The following is an 18,380-nucleotide window of genomic DNA, read 5'->3' on the forward strand; positions in this document are numbered from 1 at the left end:
TAAAAAAAAAAAAAAAAAACTACTCATCCAAATGCATAGTTGATGAATTATTTAGTCTGATGAGATGGATATATTCGTACATTAATCATTTTCATAATGTATACCTGCCAGCCATTTACAAATTAGTCTGATGCAAGACTAGAATACTACCTCAGTTTTCTGGTTATTGGATACAACTGTTCAGCATCTAGGATGAAATTAGGTAAAACAGGCAGTGATCCATTCATTGGAGGCTTAATCAGTACAAGGAAATGACCCCTAGTTTGTATATTTTGCATTAGATCGCGGAACACCTTGGAATGGCCACAATCTTGTATTTGAAAATAGACTGATATTATTCATACTCAACCGGCTAGCTTGTTTACTGGTGAATGTAGAGAAAAAGGTTCTATGATCATCTACAATCCAATCTAAAAGAAACTGAAAGCATGCATTGCATAAAGTAAAACCTGCAACTAGTAATTTGATCCAGGAGTATCCCAGGTCTCTGGTATAATGGAGTGAAGCATACAAAAGTTGTCTTCATAGGTTCCACACTCAGCAGTACAATCTGATGTATTCAAATTATCCAGCATAACCTCTTCAATCTTCTTATAAATTTCTGCCACAGTTGGTCGATTTTGTGGCAATGCTGATACACACTTGAGAGCAATGTTGAGCAAAGGAAATGCCCACTCCTTTGCGGCTTTCACAACCTCCTTGTCAAAGACTTCACCAGTCCACTCCTCCTTAACCATGGCAGTAACCCACTTAGGAAGATCTATCTCACTTGTTTCTACAGTTTTGCCAGTTAGTAACTCAAGAAGAATCACTCCAAAGCTATAAACATCGCCCTTCTCTGATAAATCTTTCTCTGGGGCTGTATAACCTTTGGAGAGGATGACACATCCTTTCAGGGGGTCAAAGAACTTTGAAAATCCGTATTCACTGATCAGTGGTTCATCCTTTTCATCAAGAAGGATGTTTGAAAGTTTTAGATTCCCATGAGGGATGCACTCATCAGACCTTTGGTATATGAAATCTAAGCCTCTTGAAATTCCACATGCTATAGATAGCCGCAGCCTCCATGGGAAATCCCTCTTGCCTTCTGTGTAATCTGCAGATAATAATCAAGGGAATACAGATTCAAAATGTAGGTACAAATTAAAGGTTCTAATGAATGCTTGGTGAATTATTTTCTAAACTATTTTGTTTTTTGTTTTTGATTTTCCTAACTTCAGTTGATCTACCTTTTATAAATGAGAACTCAAGCTGCTTAAGCTTGGTTGTTGCCACTATATCATTGAAATTGCCTACACTAATGAGTTATTTGTGTTTCGGTGTAGGAGTAAAAGCAAAAGGATGTTCTGTGTGTGTAAGAATGCAGCGCATAAGTACAAACTAAAGTTCCCATCGGTATAGTCAACTGATTCATTTGTAGTATTAGAAACGTTTGATCCCACTTACCCTCAAGCAGGTTTAGCAGACTCCCGTTGTTTTGAAACTTGTATATCAAAAGCTTTTCATCATTGGTAGAATTGTAACCAATAAGAGGCAGAATGTTGGGATGTTTGATCTTCCCTATCTGATTCATTGCTTGGCCAAACTCCTCAAAGGGTACCTGCAACTTCTTCAGCCTTTTGACTGCATACAGTGCATTGTTTTTGAGTATTACCTTGTAAAGGCTGCTGCAAAAGCTCTGGTTTCTCAAGTCAGCTGTGGCTTCAAGCAAGTCCTCCAACTTAAAACTTTCATGCTCTTCAACAAAGAACACTAGCTCTGATCGATTCTCTACTGGCTTCTCTTCCTCTTGAACCTTAGCTGGAGGTGATTTTGGAGTAGAGTACTCTCGAAGTGACTTCAGAATCTCCATCTGAGTGGCTAACTTAGCAGCCTTCCTTCCCGCAAAGAATATGAACACCAGAAATAGTCCTATCCCACAAACTAAAGGTAACATGCCCTTCCAGGGGTGATCTCCAGGAGGAGAAATAGGGCTGTCAGACTCTATCATTATCCGCATTGGATGCTCTGCCCTTTCTTTGTTCATGGTACCGTATCTCTGTGATATATTTGATTCCTTGAAATGTGGATGAAGATGATATTCCTCTCTTGAACTTGGGATGTCCCTAGTAAAATAATTGTTAGAGATGTACAATCTCCTTTGATACTTCAGTTTATTTAGAGCCTTAGGTACCATCCCACTCAGAAGATTGTTGCTTAGATCCAAATAGGCTAGTCTTCTGCAGTTCACTATTGAGTTAGAGATAGTTCCTCGGATGCGGTTCCTTGCTAAGCTGACAACTCGTAGATTCGGGAGCTTGCATAGTGAATCCACATCAAGTATGCCACTAAGATGCAGATTTTCAAGCCTTATTTCTGTTATGCTATTAGCAGCCTCGGTGTTGCATTCAACACCCTTCAACTTATGCTTGCAGGAATAGCGCACATTGCGACCAAAATTCAGTACATTTTTAGGATCAACAGCTCTAATGAACCTCAGCAATGATTCAAATTCCGATGACTCGCTTCCCTTACATACTGCGGTGCAGAAGGAAATGACTCCTATGAATAACAACCCCTTGAGAAACAGATTGAAGCCGCTCATGCTCTTCATTTTTTGTTGGCTCTATTTCATTTTTGGACTAACATCAGAAACTGAAGCAACTGTGATAGACTAAGTTCCTACTTGTTTTTCATTGAAGAATACCTCAAATCAGTGACATTGCAACACATTAATGTCAAGGTTTGCTAGGGTGCATCAGATGAGGACATGCATGTTTCGTATATTACAAAGTTAATCTCATACATGTGGGATAACCAATGTTCTAAACAACTTGCAAATCGTTACTTTCTATGTGTCTGGTTTATAACCATTTTAAATTCAAAAGTGACAAATTTATGCAGGGGTCACAAAGCATTGTATCAAGCAAGTGAACCAGTCTGCATTAGGTTTCACTGCTGCTCACTCTTCTGGTTTATCAATCGTCCAACTTGTTATATTGTTATATATTACCTTTGCCTTTTGGACTTGAGGCAAGTGCTTATACACAACATCATCTTAATCAAGGGCAAACATAGATAGGATGTGAGAAAAAATCAATGCGTGTCTTTTGGAAATTCTGAAAACAAATTGTGGCAGTTTCCCAAACTGCCAAGCTTTGAAAGAACTATGAGGTTAAGCAACTTCTAGAGCCGTTATCAGGTGTGACTTCTCCTAGAAGGATCAGAAGTTCTTATTATCCAAAGAAAAAGGAGGTGCTTTTGTGGCCTGGTGGCTTTGCTTTCAACGTCATCGGGTTTGGTAATAATGCCAACAACATGAACAGAAAGAGGCAAAGAGTTACCTTTGCCTTCTTTACGTTCATGTCATTTTCATCCTCAATTTGAATCTTTTTTTAGGATATTTCACCTCATTTGGATATATTCCTCGATGAGATTTCACCTCACTTGGCTTTTCCTCGAGGAGATTTCACCTCAGCTGATATTCCTCAATCAGATTTCATCTTATTATTAGGATCTACCTCAATGAGACTGCACTTAACTTAAATCTACAATTAAGGATTTCAATCTAGAGGCTGCATACACATGGATTAAAATAGTTTCATACATCGATATGTGGTTGTGGAAGTTAACTAATCAAAGATTGTCCCTTCTGAGACATCCGATAAAAGTGGAACGATACAGATTAACATGGCCCCTGCGCAAGGATGACACGCATAACTAATCAAATATCATTATTCACGACCTGTTTTTGCTTTGGAACAGTTGTGCTTGAAGAAACAGAAGCCTCTGCCAGCGAAGCCACCACCGTATCCACATCTAATTATCCAAATCTTGCCCCAACAGAATGGAAATGTGTGACAGCAAAACCACTAGGGAAATTAACAAAAGAGAATCGATATTGGTCGGTCACCACCACCACCACCCTTTTCATCATTAGGGTTTGCTTCACGCCAAGAGTCGCTTTACAAATTTGTCTAAATCCCCTTTGCTTGTTGTGAAGGTCACAATAAGATCATCTTCAGCTAGCTAGATAGGCTAGGCTGGCTTAATATTTGCTCATTCAACAAATTACTCTTCATTTCTAATTCATTTTCCTTTGACTTTACTTAATTAAGCTTAACTTTGAGTGTAATCAATCATTGTTTTGATTTTTAATTTGATTAAAAAAAAAACCAAGTGAAGTTTGCCCAATATATACCTGGCTTAAAACAAGAGAGGATCTGTTTTTTTTAGACGAGGAAGAAAATAAACAACAACAAACTACAAAACAAAACCTTTAACAACTCATGTCTAGTTTAGGTTGTCCAAGAAGCTCTCTCTATCTAGTTATCTAGTTTGCATGTTGTGTATATATAACAAACTACGCAAAGGTGCTATGTAAAGACGTAAGAAAAGGGTTTGGAATCTAACCATTTAACATTAATCGTCATCATATAAATAGTAGTGTATACCAAAGAGATATATATTGCAAAAACGATATGTACAAAAAATTATTTACACTCATATATCTCCAATGAATAAACCTTATTCTCCAAACACAACTAATGGATCCCATTCAAGTTCACCCTACTAAAATAAAACATAAGAATGAATTTAAAGTTCAAACCACCCTCCTTCCCTGAGTTCCCTCCAACTGGATCATTGTAACCCAAACAGAATTAAGCACCACATAAATTAATACCCTATTCATTAGTAGCCTATTAAACACATCAACCAATATATGTTATTACCAAGTACGTAGTTAATTATTATCGTCATCGTCATCGTCGTCGTCAACCTCATCAAAGAACGGGTCCTTGATCGAGGAGTTCGGTGGCAGAGGGTCTCGCCCTAGGTTTGTGCTAGGCACCTCTCAACAAATGTCCTCACCTTCGGGTCCTTGATCTTGTTCATGGCCTCAGGTCTGACCCCAGGGGTCACCTTCTTGTATATTTTGGCAATATTGTCACATTCCCCCATAAGGCATTTCCAAGGTCACCATCTCTAGGACACACATTCCGAATGAGTATATATCCACCATTTCTGTGTAATGCTCTTCATAAAGCTCCGGTGCCATGAATTCTGGTGTGCCTAGCACCGAATGAGTTGAGTGAGTCTTCCCTACTATAGCAGCCAGTCCCAAGTCACCAATCTTCACCTATTTAACCAATTAACTGCAAAATTAGAAAATATACATACATATATATAATGGTCACACTAGTCAAACGAAATGATACAGCAATATATACGTACTATCCGAAGTTCCGAGCAACGACTACCATAATCTCGAGTGTAAAATATCAATAACAATACCATGATCTTGATTTGTACGTCTTAAGAAAACCCAAATTAAACACATCAAAACATTTGAAATGGTTAATACTCAAGACATGAAATGGAATGGTGATATCAAGAATCAGCTAGAATGCAAAAAAGGTACTTATTAGAGAAACTTTATTTTCACAAAGCTAGAATTTCGTATTTTGGCAACCAAGTTAAATATGGTACATCTTTCTACATTTTTGTTAAAATTAGGCATCTGATGCATACGTGATCATATTACTGCCCTAAATCTGGTACCTACGTACATTTCTCTTTACCCTAATCTCACCCTAAATTAAAAACAATACGCTTTCAGTTTACATATTATTTGGAAAGTATCTGGCCAAGATTCCCATTAACAAACACATTGCTGCAGTTAAGATCTCTATGAATCACACAGGGCTCATGCGTATGCAAATACTCCAACCCTTTCAAGATCTGAAACAACCACTTCTTCAAGGCCTTGATTGAAACGTTCTTGTGCTTCTTCCTGTACTCCCTCAGATTCCCACTCGTACAAACCTCAGTCATGAAATTCAAAGTGTTCTTCTCCTCGTCTCTCCACACGTTGTGCATGCAAAGCAATGATGTTCTTGTTTTTCAGGGACTTGAGCAACCTCACCTCAGAGTACAGCCTTTCGGTCATGGCGGAATCGTTGATGAAGTTTCTCAGTTTGACCTAGTTCCATGCGACCTCTATGCCCTCTTCTTGATCAAAAGCTCGATACACCTTTTTGACTGCGCCGGAACCCAGCAGCTCGTCATAACAGCCGTACCAGTGGATTGGGTCGACTTCAACGAAGGGTTCGTTGTCTCCCTCTGACTGGTCAACTCAGGGCCGGCCCTGGGTATAGGCCTAGTAGGCCGTCGCCTAGAGCCCCCAATTCACAAGGGCCCCCGAAAAAAAAGCCCAATATCAATATATATTAAAAAAAAAAAAGTAGTAGTGTTATATATATACAAGAGAACGACAACAGATGGTTGGTTCTTTGCAAACTAATCCTAAATCCTCGATTCTTTGCGGCTGCATGCGCGTGGGTGACTGGGTGAGTAAGAGGTCATCTTTTTCGTCTTCTACAATAACTATGTTCCTTGTTTGATTATTATTATTGTTATCTTCTTTAGTTCTTGGTCTTCATCTATGCCTTGTCCTCAATTGGATTATTGATGAACATCAATTTCTTTTTCTCTGGCAGATTTGGGAATTGGGCAAGATTGAAAGAGCAATTCGGTTCAACTATTGAATTTAACTCGTGGGTAATTCTTCATAGCAATTTACAAACTCTTTCCAATAATCTTTATTGTTTTTTCTTAGTTTGAGTGATCACTGATGTTTTAGCAATTGACATAATGATATGCAACTGGGTGTTGTTGTGTTTATATTCAGTTTGCTACTGAACTGATCAGCAATATGCTATGAATCATGTTTAGTTCTCATGTTTTATTTTATGGAGTATCAATTTGGCGCTGTCTTTTTATCCAATTTTGGTTTCTCCAATCATCAGTTTCCAGAAGTATTGCTGTATTGGTATAAACATACTAAAGTGTTAAACTATTATATTTTACAGAAAGAATGATATATTGAGTTCTAGGGCAGAACGTCCCAAAGAAACTCTATGTATAATTTTATTCAAAATAACAAAGTTGACTTACAAGACTCCAAAAAGCCATATATATAGGTAATAGCAAACCCTAATAAAAACAGGAACCTAAAAAGACTTAAGAATAATAAAACATAATAAAGAAAATAATAAAAGATAATAAACTCCAAATTAATTTAGGAAACTTTGGATGCTCCTGCATCAACTCGACCGGGTTGGGAAGAACTCGACTCCGGCGAGAAAACTTCTAAAACTTGAGCATATGTCTCTGGAGCAATCCTCTGTAACTCTTCTTCATCAACCCAAGTACTCTCATTAGCATGCTTACCCAACCACTTTACTAAGAATCGCTTATACTGGTTGCCCCTCCTAGACTTAATCTCTTTGACATCCAACACATCTTCAACAACAACAGGTTGTGCTTGAGGAAGTTGGTGAACTTGTGTTTCTACTGAAACCGGTTCACCATTAAAACCAGCAAAGTCATACAAATCTGACACATTGAAAATTGGGTTGATTTGAAGCTCAGATGGCAACTCTACCATGTATGCATTTGAACTGATCTTTTTCAGCACCTTCCATGCCCAAACTTCCTCGATTTCAACTTATGGTATGTGCCCTTAGGGAATCTGTTCTGTTTTAGATGCACTAAAACCATATCTCCTTCTTCAAACTCTTTCACTCTCCTGTGTTGATTGGTTGCTGATGCATAAGACTCATTGCTAGCCTTGATAGCTTCTTTCACTTCTTCATGAACCTTCTTGACATTATTAGCAAAGGCTTCACCATCATCACTAACTCTTGCCTCTTGAGGAAGCGGAACAAGGTCAAGAACATGTTGGGGATTTAACCTATATGCTGCCTTAAAAGGTGTTTTCTTTGTAGAACGATTCACTGAATTATTGTATACGAATTCAGCTTGGGGAATAACCTGATCCCACGTTTTCACATGGCTTCCAACAAGGCATCTCAACATATTTCCCAAGCTTCTGTTGACAACTTCAGTCTGGCCATCAGTTTGAGGATGACATGTGCTAGAGTATTTAAGTTCAGTTCCAAATTTTCTCCACAACGTCCTCCAAAAATGACTTGTGAACTTGACATCCCTATTAGACACAATAGAGGTTGGCACACCATGTAATCTCACCACTTCCTTGAAAAACAAATCAGCCACATGTGTAGCATCCGAGGTCTTTGAACACAGAATAAAATGTGTCATTTTAGAGAAATGATCCACCACCACAAAAATGCTATCAAATCCAGCAACTGTCTTGGGAAGTCCCAACACGAAATCCATGCTGATATGAATCCATAGAGCTTCTGCCACTGGCAAAGGTGTGTACAAACCCGTGTTTTGGGATGTACCTTTACCAAATTGACAAATTGGACACTTCTGAACCAATCTACTCACATCTTTGTACATTGTAGGCCAATAGTATCTGTCATTTGCCATGGAAAGGGTCTTATCCCTGTCAAAATGTCCTCCTAGCCCATTGCCATGAAGCTCCTTTATGATCTGCTCACGTAAAGAGTCTGCTGGAATGCACAGCGAGTTTCCCTTAAATAAGTACCCGTCATGCAACTTGAATGGTAACATCTTCCAACCGGTAGGACCTTGCAGCTCATCAATTATAGAACGAAAATATGGATAAGTAGCATACTGATTCTTCAGCTCCTCAAATCCAACAATCTGAGTACTCATCACATTCAACATTAGGGTCCTACGACTCAAAGCATTTGCAACTTTATTAGACTCACCAGCCTTGTGCTTGAGTGAAAAATTAAATTCTTGAATGTAGGAGCTTCATTTTTCATGTCGAGCATTTAACTTCTTTTGAGAATTCAGATACCTCAAGGATTGGTGGTCTGAGTACACCACAAATTCTTTATAGGCTAAGTAGTGCTCCCAGTGTTATATGGCCCGAACTAAAGCATAAAACTCCAGATCATATGTCGAATAGCGACATTTTGCATCAGTCAACTTCTCACTAAAAAATTCCACCGGCTTGCCTTCTTGACTAAGAATAGCTCATATTCCCACATGTGAAGCATCACACTCAATTGTAAATAGCTTCTCAAAATCTGGGAGAGCAAGTACCGGAGCTTCTGTCAACATTTCCTTTATTCTTTCAAATGCTCTTTGTGCTGAATTTGGCCATGTGAAAGATGAATGCTTCAAACACTCTGTGATAGGACTCATGATAGAGCTGAAATTACGAATAAACCTCCTGTAGAATGATGCTAGACCATGAAAACTTCGAACTTCACTCGATGATTGTGGTACTTGCCACTCTTTGATGGCTTGTACTTTGTTAGTATCAGCTTTCAACCCTTCTGTTGAAACAACAAACCCAAGAAACACAACGTCTTTGCACAAGAAAGAGCATTTCTTTAGGTTTACATACAACTTCTCTCTGCGAAGAACCTCCATGACTTGCTTTAGATAGATCAAATGCTCCTCCTCATTTTTACTATATATCAATATGTCATCAAAGTAAACAACAACAGATGAACCTAAGAGTGGTTTGAGTACCTCTATCATAAACCTATGAAGGTGCTAGGAGCATTAGAGAGTCCAAATGGCATCACCAGCCACTCATACAGCCCCTTTGGTGTTTTGAAAGCTGTTTTCCATTCATCACCACTTCTTATTCGAATCTGATGATATCCACTCCTCAAGTCTATTTTAGAAAATCTGTCAAGCATTCTTCAAGACGAGGAATTGGAAATCTGTACTTTACTGTAATCTTATTGATAGCACGGCTATCCACACACATCCTCCAAGATCTGTCCTTTTTCGGTGTTAGTAATGCTGGAACAATGCAAAGGCTCTTGCTTTCTCGCACAAATCCTTTAGTAACCAAGTCTTCCACTTGCCTTTCTATTTCAGCTTGTTTTGTAAGGGGCATCCTATATGTTGGCAGATTTGGTAAAGCTGCTCCCGGTACAAGATCAATTGCATGCTGGATGCTCCTCATGGGTGGTAACCCTTGTGGTAGCTCATCACCAACCAGGTCTTTAAACTCCATCAGTATGTGCTGAATTTCCAATGGAAACTCATCAAAACTCAAGCGTTGATCCTCTTGTACACCTTTCAAAACCAATGCAAACACCACTCTTGTTTCTTGACTTGCAAGTTGAAACTTGTGAGGTTGTTGACTTTAGCAGCCTTTGTGTTCCTGCTCAGCTCCTCTTTAAGTGGTTGCAACGTCATCTTCTTTCCATCCCTATGGAACGAGTAAGTGTTGGCTCTAGTGAGATGAACCATGTCTCTAGCATACAACCATGGCCTTCCAAGTAGTATATGGCAAGCATCCATAGGAACAACATCACACCAAGCTTCATCATCAACATCTCTTCCCATAGTGAATTTAACCAAACAACGTGAAGTGACTGGTACTTCATTACCCCTTTGAAACCAAAATTTTGTAGGGGTTGGGGTGTTTCTCCAAAGGCAGCTTTAACTTCTCTACTGCTTCCTTTGAGATGATATTTTCAGTACTACCCCCATCAAGAATCAAGTTGCAAACCTTTCCCCCACATAGGACACGTGTGCGAAATATGCTACGCCACCTCCAGTCCTCTTCCTCCACCTTTGGTGCTGTCATCACTCGCCTCAGAACCAAAGACTGTCCTTCTACAGGTAAAAGATCAATATTTTCCTCTTCATCGCCATACTCATCATAAACTGATCCAAGGAAAATTGAGTCATCACCTTCAAACTCTGCTAAGTTCACCCTTCTCTGTGGACATGCATAAGAAGTATGTCCCTTCTCCCCACACGTAAAACACCGAACCTGGGAAGAATTCCCAACCTTTGAAGTTCCTGCACCTGTGTTTTGATAGCCAAGCCTTGCAACTTCCTTTCCTTTCTCATTCTTATCAACACCAACGACATTCTTACCACCTGGCTGAGGAGTTGGGATAGCAACTTGGTCACTGCGAACCCCACGAACTGTGGCTGAATTCCTTTGCCAAGCACCATCAAAACGTCCAGTAGTAGGCCTCCTAACTCCACGACGCTGTAGCTTTTTTTTGCCATTAAGGCATATTGTCGCGCATCTTCTAGGTTGTACAGCCGAACCACTCCCATCTCATCTCTAATGGATGAATGCAATCCACTGATCTAACGGGAGGTCAACTCTCATTGGTCTTGTTTAATCCAACCCGAATTGAAAGGTTGTCAAACGCTGAAGAGAACTCTTCAACAGATGTGTTCAGCTATTTTAAAGTATGAAACCTTTCATATAACTCCATTGCATAATCAGCTGGCAAAAACTGTTTACGCAACTTTGATTTCATCTGAGCCCATGTGTTGATTTTCTACTTCCCTTGCCTGGTACGCTGCTCTTCAACTCTCTTCCACCATTGAAGTGTAGTACTCTTCAAGTTAAGCTTCACAAACAACACTTTTCTGCTCTCTGCCATAGGCTTCCACTCAAAATAATTTTCCAAACTAACCTCCCAGTCCATGTAGTCTTCTGCATGCATCTGGCCATAAAAATCAGAAACTTCGATTTTAATTCCTCCACCACTGAAATCTAGGGCGCGAACCAACCGCTCTTCTAAACCGTTGCGATTTGGGTGTTCTCCATCTCCAGCAACCTCATGAAAAGGGTTGTCAACATCCTGTTCTTTGTCGGGATTACCTTCCAGTTCATCCTCCAAGGGGTTAGGGTCGCCATCCAGGGCTTCCCTACGTCCCTGACCCTAAAGAGCTTGCATTGCCCTTGTCAGGTCTTCAATCATACGGCTCATCTCAGCCATCTCTGTTTGTTGATCCTCCAAAGCTCCTCTTCCACAACCTCTACCACGTTCAACCATTTTACAGGCCTAGAGCACTGCTCTGATACCAGCTAATGCAGGGCAGAAACTGAAAAGTATCATTTTGGTGCTAAAAAAGAAGAGAGAAAGAAAAGAGAGATGCATTAGTTAAGCTTCAGGCTGGTTCTCTGAGTAAGTACTTCAACATAACTAATAAGCAAGCACATACTTCAGCTGATACGGTTGTACCAGAGAATGAGAATGAAATTGATCAAGTCTTATATACGGTCATCTATGTCACAGGAAAGGTTGAATAATTTAGCTATGTTGTCCATTGAAAAAGAATTGGTTGAAAAGCTTGACTATACAAACTTAATTGAAACTTTTGTATCCAAGAATGCAAGGAGGGTGATTTTTCAGTAACAGTAGGTCAGCAGTATTGATTTTTTGTAATTATAAGATCTTTATTTGACTTGATATGGTAATTTGTTCAATGAAATTGTGATTGCTACATTGTTATGTTATTAAAAGTTATATGTTGTTTAAACTTATTGTCTTACAATTGTAGAGAGAAAGAAAAATTACGATTTTATTAAAAGCTAGGGAGCCCTATTTTTGTTCTTCGCCTAGAGCCCCCAAAAACTCAAGGCCGGCCCTAGGTCAACTGCACCTTCACTCGGCATCTGCAAAGAAATGATCGATGATCGATGATATATAAAGAAGAGCAAAGGAAAAGAATCAAGATTTAAACTTTGACAAATGGAAGCAGCTGTTGATTTAAAGATGACGAGCTAGAGAAGGTAGAGGATAGAGAAACATATACCGTGGAGCTTTCAGAAGCTAGCAGTGCTATCTTTTCAGGGAAGAAAGTAGAAGGTTTGGCAGTTGCATATATAGGTATTTATAGGACTTTGGAGCGAGGTAATAATTAGGTGAATAAGGAAAAGAAAATATTTGCGGCCGGATTCTATCTTATTTACATACTTTTGTCAATGTCAATCATAATCTTAACCATTCAAAAATTAGAAAGACCATCTCTTCATTTGCTTAGCCGATTGCATTAAACAAATACACAGTTCTAGTGAAAGTTAACATTCTGATGATTAACCGTCAATTTGTTTGATTCATTCAGCTAAGCAAACGAATTTTGTTTACATTGATTTTTTACAGAGATGATTTTTATTGATCAATCCAATTTTGAAAGGAGAAATTTTATTAACACATGTCTAACTACTATATACACACCTTCAAATTATTTTTGTTTAACTTTTGTTTCAAAGTTCCTCATATACCCCTCTACAATATTACCCATTAAACTGTCTTCTTTAATCTTCATCTCAACCTAGCAACCGCATCACGCCCAAAAAAAAAACCAATCAATCATAATATTGTGATAGTAAAAATTGGTCTTTGGCTCACAAGAATCTTTTAGTTTTGAAGATTACAAATGCATTGAGATAGTAAAAATTCTACGCCGTAAGTTACTCATTTCACATTGAAGAATAACACCAAAACAAGAAATCTCAAGGAATCAAGTTTTGATTAATATAGATTACCATGAAAAGATAAGTTGTATTAAGAACTAATTTGTATTCTTGAAGACGTTAATTAACAATGAAGGTTCAATTTGATTCTCTTTGTTTAATGTTTTTTTTTTCTAGGTTCATCTTTGTTGAAAGGGTACAAAAGTATTTTAAAAAGCTTAAAAAACAAGGGGTGTGTATTAAGTGAATGGGTATGTGTGAATAAAATTTCTCTTTTGAAAGGGTTAAGATTATGATTCATATTGACAAAAGTATGTAAAAAAGAGAAAGTCCGGACGCAAATGTACATACTAGTCTGGACCCAAGTGTTTTCCAAGAAATGTTAATGATGAAAGAGAATAGTTATGGTTGACTGGTTGACCTCTTGAACATGACTAGTTCACAAGTTACCGGTTGTGAGATTGAACTGTTTAAGGTCAATTGGATAATTGTCATAGACTCCTTTTAGATAACTATTTAAATAGCAATTCAATCATTGGATGACTGTAAGGTTAATTAGATAATTGTCACATAAAACTTTGTTTCGGAGAATGTTCATTTGTTTTTTTTTAAAGTGTCGAATGGAATCTTTCCACATTTTTATTGACAAAAAAGATATCTTTCTTTTTAAATAGTTACTTTCTCAAACAGTCAAACCTTCTGAACATGAAGTACGAATAGTCTTGTAGTTAAAAAAGAAAAAATCTTAGTAAAATTTGTTTGATCCGTCTGACGGCACATCTGATGACGTTGTCGTCGGACAGATGTTAGAGGGCGGTCAGATGGTGGCTCAGTCCTGCAGGGAAGTGGCGGTGGAAGGAAAGAGAGAGACTGGACATGGGTTCGAATTAACCGAGATGTTTTTGGACGATAATGTATTGTTGGGCGGCTTTCTTCCAATGGAGAGGTTGGTCGCCGAGAGTGAGCAACAGTTCTCCATACCTATTTTGATGGAGCGTGAATAGAGCGGCGGCGTTCTGGTAAAGCATGGCGGCAACGGCTCCCTTGGATTGGTTTTTGTCCGGGTCGGACCTCCTTACTCCGCTTTGTTGCTGGATCGAAGAATGGAGGGCGGCCTCGTTGAGAGTGGGTCGTGGATGCATGGCTGTTTTTGGTTTGGGCGACCGTCGACGGAGCTGTGATATGGTATCTTCAACTTTTCAGGTCAGGTCTCAAGTAAACTGTCTATTGAAATCCAATGGGCTTTGGTGGGTTTCTGCTCTCATTGGACCTAGGCATGGGTCTTTGTTATGTTTTGTTTTATTTTTTTGTTTTTGTTTTTTTAGGTTTGGTTGGTTAGTTGTTCCTCCTCTTTGAGCGAGGGTTTTGACCTCCTCTTTGAACAAGGATTTAGGGTTTTTGTAGGTTGGTGACGGGGTCGGGGTCGTGTCATTGGTTGTGCATGGTTATTGTGTCGTTTTTATGGACTATTTTAATGTCAGTTAGTTCTTGTTGATAATGTAATGGGCAAGTTACATGTGCATATATGTTGATAGTATTGGCATATAGTGTTTTAATGGTTGTTTCTTCTTTAAGTTGACTGTGAGGCTGTATCGAGACTTTTGAATTAGGTTAGGTTACGGTTGAACCATTTTCGGTTCTTGTCCACTGTAATAATTGGTTATAATGTTGAATTTTATAATTTAGAAATTTTTCCACAAAAAATAAGAAAAACAGTCGAACCTTCTTTTACTGTTTTTTTTTCCTGGTGAGAAATCACAATGGTAAATACAGGACATTCATGAATTATTGTGGCATTAGTCTGCTTTGAAAAATTGCTAGAGTGCTACATACGTGACTACATGAGATATCAATTCCATCATTGGGACTAAATACTTGTGACACCATGTACTTTACCCCTAATAACATTCTTGTCACTCGGTTTTGAAATTTAAGTAGTATATATATCCATAAAATTTTCAACCTGAGGGGAAAAATTGTTTTTAGGGGTAAGATTTAGGGTGTCACAAGTATTTAATCATTTTTATAGTATCAAAGCTCCACACAACGAAACCAGATGAAGTCTTCAGTAAACAACAAACATATATTAAAAAAAAAAAATTAGGCAAGTTTAATATTAGGAAACTGAAAATGGAGAAATTTTGAAAACTAACCAACATTTAGTCATCAAGATGGTTTTTAACCTCCTTTTATCATTTAGTTGAAGACTAACCATGTTATAAGGTAAAAAGTCTATTAAGCCCTTACTTAGTTGCAAGGGAAAAATAACCATTTTACAAAGTAAAAAGTCTACAACAACAAATTTGGGGATGAGAATAATCAAGGTAATCACGAAACTATTAGTTTCACTAAATCTCTTATTCAATTTTGAAAGATTGAGACCGGTTCATCTTTCGTATCCATAACCCAATTGTATATATGTTATTCTCTCTAGGCCTATTGTCTTTCTTGAGGTGTGAAAATGATCATGTGATGAGAGATATATGATCGATCATTGGGTAGATTGGGTGCATCGTTTTTGTTATTTTCATAGGTGTAGGCTTTCTGAATAGTAATCGGATGCAAATAAAAACGTTGGAGACCTTTTATTTTGTAAAATTGTTATTTTTTCCTTGCAACTAAATAAGGGCTTAGCAGACTTTTTATCTTGTAAAATGGTTAGTTTTCAACTAAATGGAAAAAGAAGGTTAAAAACCATTTTGATGACCAAAAGTTGGTTAGTTTTCAAAATTTCTCCTGAATATGGAGCATGACGCCCTTGTTGATAATGCAACACATATCCATATTTTTTTTTTCTTAGAAATAACTGATCAATAACCAAAGAAATTGCACCACATTGGAATGACCGGTTGACATGTTGTAGTGACTACCCCACGACACACATTCCCTACCAAGATCTAAATTTACGGGTCTATCGTCAATAAGAACATAAATTAATTACATTATACCCCCTGAACTATAAATGTTCTTTTAATTTCATACCCAAGTATCAAATTCTTGCATCCGAATACCTCAACTTTCCACCGTTAGTCTTTTTCATACCCGCAGTTAAAACTTCTGTTAAGAAATATAGAACCCTGAGCTCCTTTCCAAATTTGACGTTCTAAACCCAGAGTGATCTTCTCCCATCCTTCAACACAACACACACCCAATTCTACAACAAACCAAACATTTTCTTTTTACCTTTTTTACATTGCAAAAAGAAGTAGAACAAAACCAATCCAAACAGAAACCTTCATCACTGAACCAAATACAAGGAGCAAAGAAAGAAACAGAGGGGTATGAACAACAAACCTCGAGCCTTTTCTTCCAAAAAAGAAAACATATCATAGATTCACAGCATTTAAGCCCTCATCTTTCTTTATTGAATCTCAATGGTAGGGTTAACCGAGCACTGCAAAAGCAGACCCCAACAAAACCCATTATTCCATTGTGCTTCTGACCAAAAACTCGAGCATTCTTCTAATCTGAACTTTATAACCCAATTTGAAATGTTTAATATACGAGACATGCAAACAATCACATACCCATAAACTATACCTAATAAACAAGCTCTCTGATAGTGATACTCTAGCCATGGCCACCGACGAACTCAGACTCACTGCCTAAAACATTACTTACGACTCCTTCGCTACCTTAACCATTACACCGCCCAGAACTTTGTTTCGCTCATTTCTCTATCCTCAAACTCCTACAACTCGCAATCGAAGTATGCACATATCTAAATTTCAAATTTGTGTGTGTTTAGCTGAAAAAGGAGGAGGAGAAAAATTGGTTCAATGAGCTCGAGGAGGGGCTCGTGATTATGATTTGGGTTTTACCAATTTAAATGATGTTATCTTTTCAATTCTATATACATGTGGCAGTGCCTCTAAGCATTTCACTGCCACTTCACATGTTAACTGCCACCTCAGCAGTTGACAAAATTTTTGACATAAGTTTTAACCCTAGGTATGAAAACGATTAACGGCGGAAAGTTGAGGTATGTGGATGCAAGAATTTGATACTTGGGTATTAAATTTAAGACACCCCTATAGTTCATGGGGTAAAATGTAATTAATTGTAACAACATGCATGAGCTTAATGGCCCAATCGCTAACCTCATTTTATGTTCGAAAAGAGCTATCCAATCCTGAGAGTAAAGATTCAACCTTGCCACCAACAATAAATCGAGTCAATTCCTCTTCTTCAGCACTGTGTCCAAATATCACCAAATATGTTCAAAGGCAATCCACATTCATGTTGACAACTAGACAACACCAAAATTATAGTCGATAATCCCTAAGAGTAACGCCACAGAAGTAGCACACCGATTAGAACAAGATATGCGAACACTGGTTCGCTAGAGAGAGTACTTATTAGACCTAGTCAAAACCCTAAAAAAAAACCTAAACAAAAAACAAGATTTGTGGGCCAAAACTAGCCCAAAGGCACTATCCAAGCCTAGAGGCCTACCACAAGCACCCAAACCCACCTAGCTAGACACTTGGATGACCCAATATCTATTATCTCTGCCCAAAGACGCCACTGCATCGTCACCAACGCACCACCACCCATGTCGTTGGTTAGCTTGCACCACCGCCGACATCAGAACCCCATTGCGTCTTTGTCCTACCACCAAAGTCTACCTCCATAGAAACTTCAACCTACCTACGGAATATAAAAGGTTTCTGAAACCCCAAGACCATCTTTATTGTCCTCGAACCAACCATAAGGGGTCACCCACCATAGAGAAACAACTAGCGCCATACAATCCATGGCATATAGCCATCATGTTCTGACCACTAACCACTCGCCCCATACATGTGCCACCGCCGCTGATTGTCATTCACCCAATACCCACATCGCGTCACCGCTTGAGAGAAGAAAAAAGACGTACTCAAGTAACCTAGCGAGATCGTCTTAAGAGGAACCAAATTTGGGAGCCTGGAGGCCCTTAGAACCCATCTGACAACACCTACTACTAGTCGATGAGACAACAAGCCATAGCCGAAGAAGAGGCGTCGCTGGACATGTAGCCAATCTTCCTTTGCTTTTGGTCTCATTACTATGAGCCTATACACTTATGAACTTAAACTTATCTCTCAAAGAAAAGATTTATGCTTTGGGTGGTTTTAGCTAGACCTCTTAATTTGCTATGATTTTTTAAATAGCTTATTTCATGTTTTACCCTATATTCTAATTTTTCACTTCAATTTTAGTCGATCGATCGTCTTCCCATTGAGGAAAAAGAACCTCTCTCTCTCTC

The 18,380-nt window shown here is 38.5% G+C and overlaps 1 protein-coding gene and 1 pseudogene across 1 annotated transcript; both read right to left on the reverse strand.

Moving 5' to 3' along the window:
* Positions 1–455: 455 nt before the first annotated feature.
* On the reverse strand, positions 456–2,593 carry LOC101291808 (probable inactive receptor kinase At5g53320-like). The gene is made up of 2 exons (XM_004295815.1): positions 1,447–2,593; positions 456–1,096 (listed from the first exon to the last, which is right to left on the reverse strand). The coding sequence occupies exons 1-2, from the start codon at positions 2,591–2,593 to the stop codon at positions 456–458; spliced, it is 1,788 nt and encodes a 595-aa protein (XP_004295863.1).
* Positions 2,594–4,723: 2,130 nt separating this feature from the next.
* Positions 4,724–7,429, reverse strand: LOC101292104 (annotated as a pseudogene).
* Positions 7,430–18,380: the final 10,951 nt, after the last annotated feature.

The sequence above is a fragment of the Fragaria vesca genome, linkage group LG3 (assembly GCF_000184155.1).
Source record: "Fragaria vesca subsp. vesca linkage group LG3, FraVesHawaii_1.0, whole genome shotgun sequence".
NCBI lineage: Eukaryota > Viridiplantae > Streptophyta > Magnoliopsida > Rosales > Rosaceae > Fragaria > Fragaria vesca.

Excerpts from the sequence above, each read along its gene's own strand:
- LOC101291808 (XM_004295815.1), bottom strand. The coding sequence starts at position 2,593 with ATGAAGAGCATGAGCGGCTTCAATCTGTTTCTCAAGGGGTTGTTATTC. Across the intron at positions 1,097-1,446 it reads TCTGCTAAACCTGCTTGAGG|ATTACACAGAAGGCAAGAGG; the intron begins GTAAGTGGGATC and ends TATTATCTGCAG.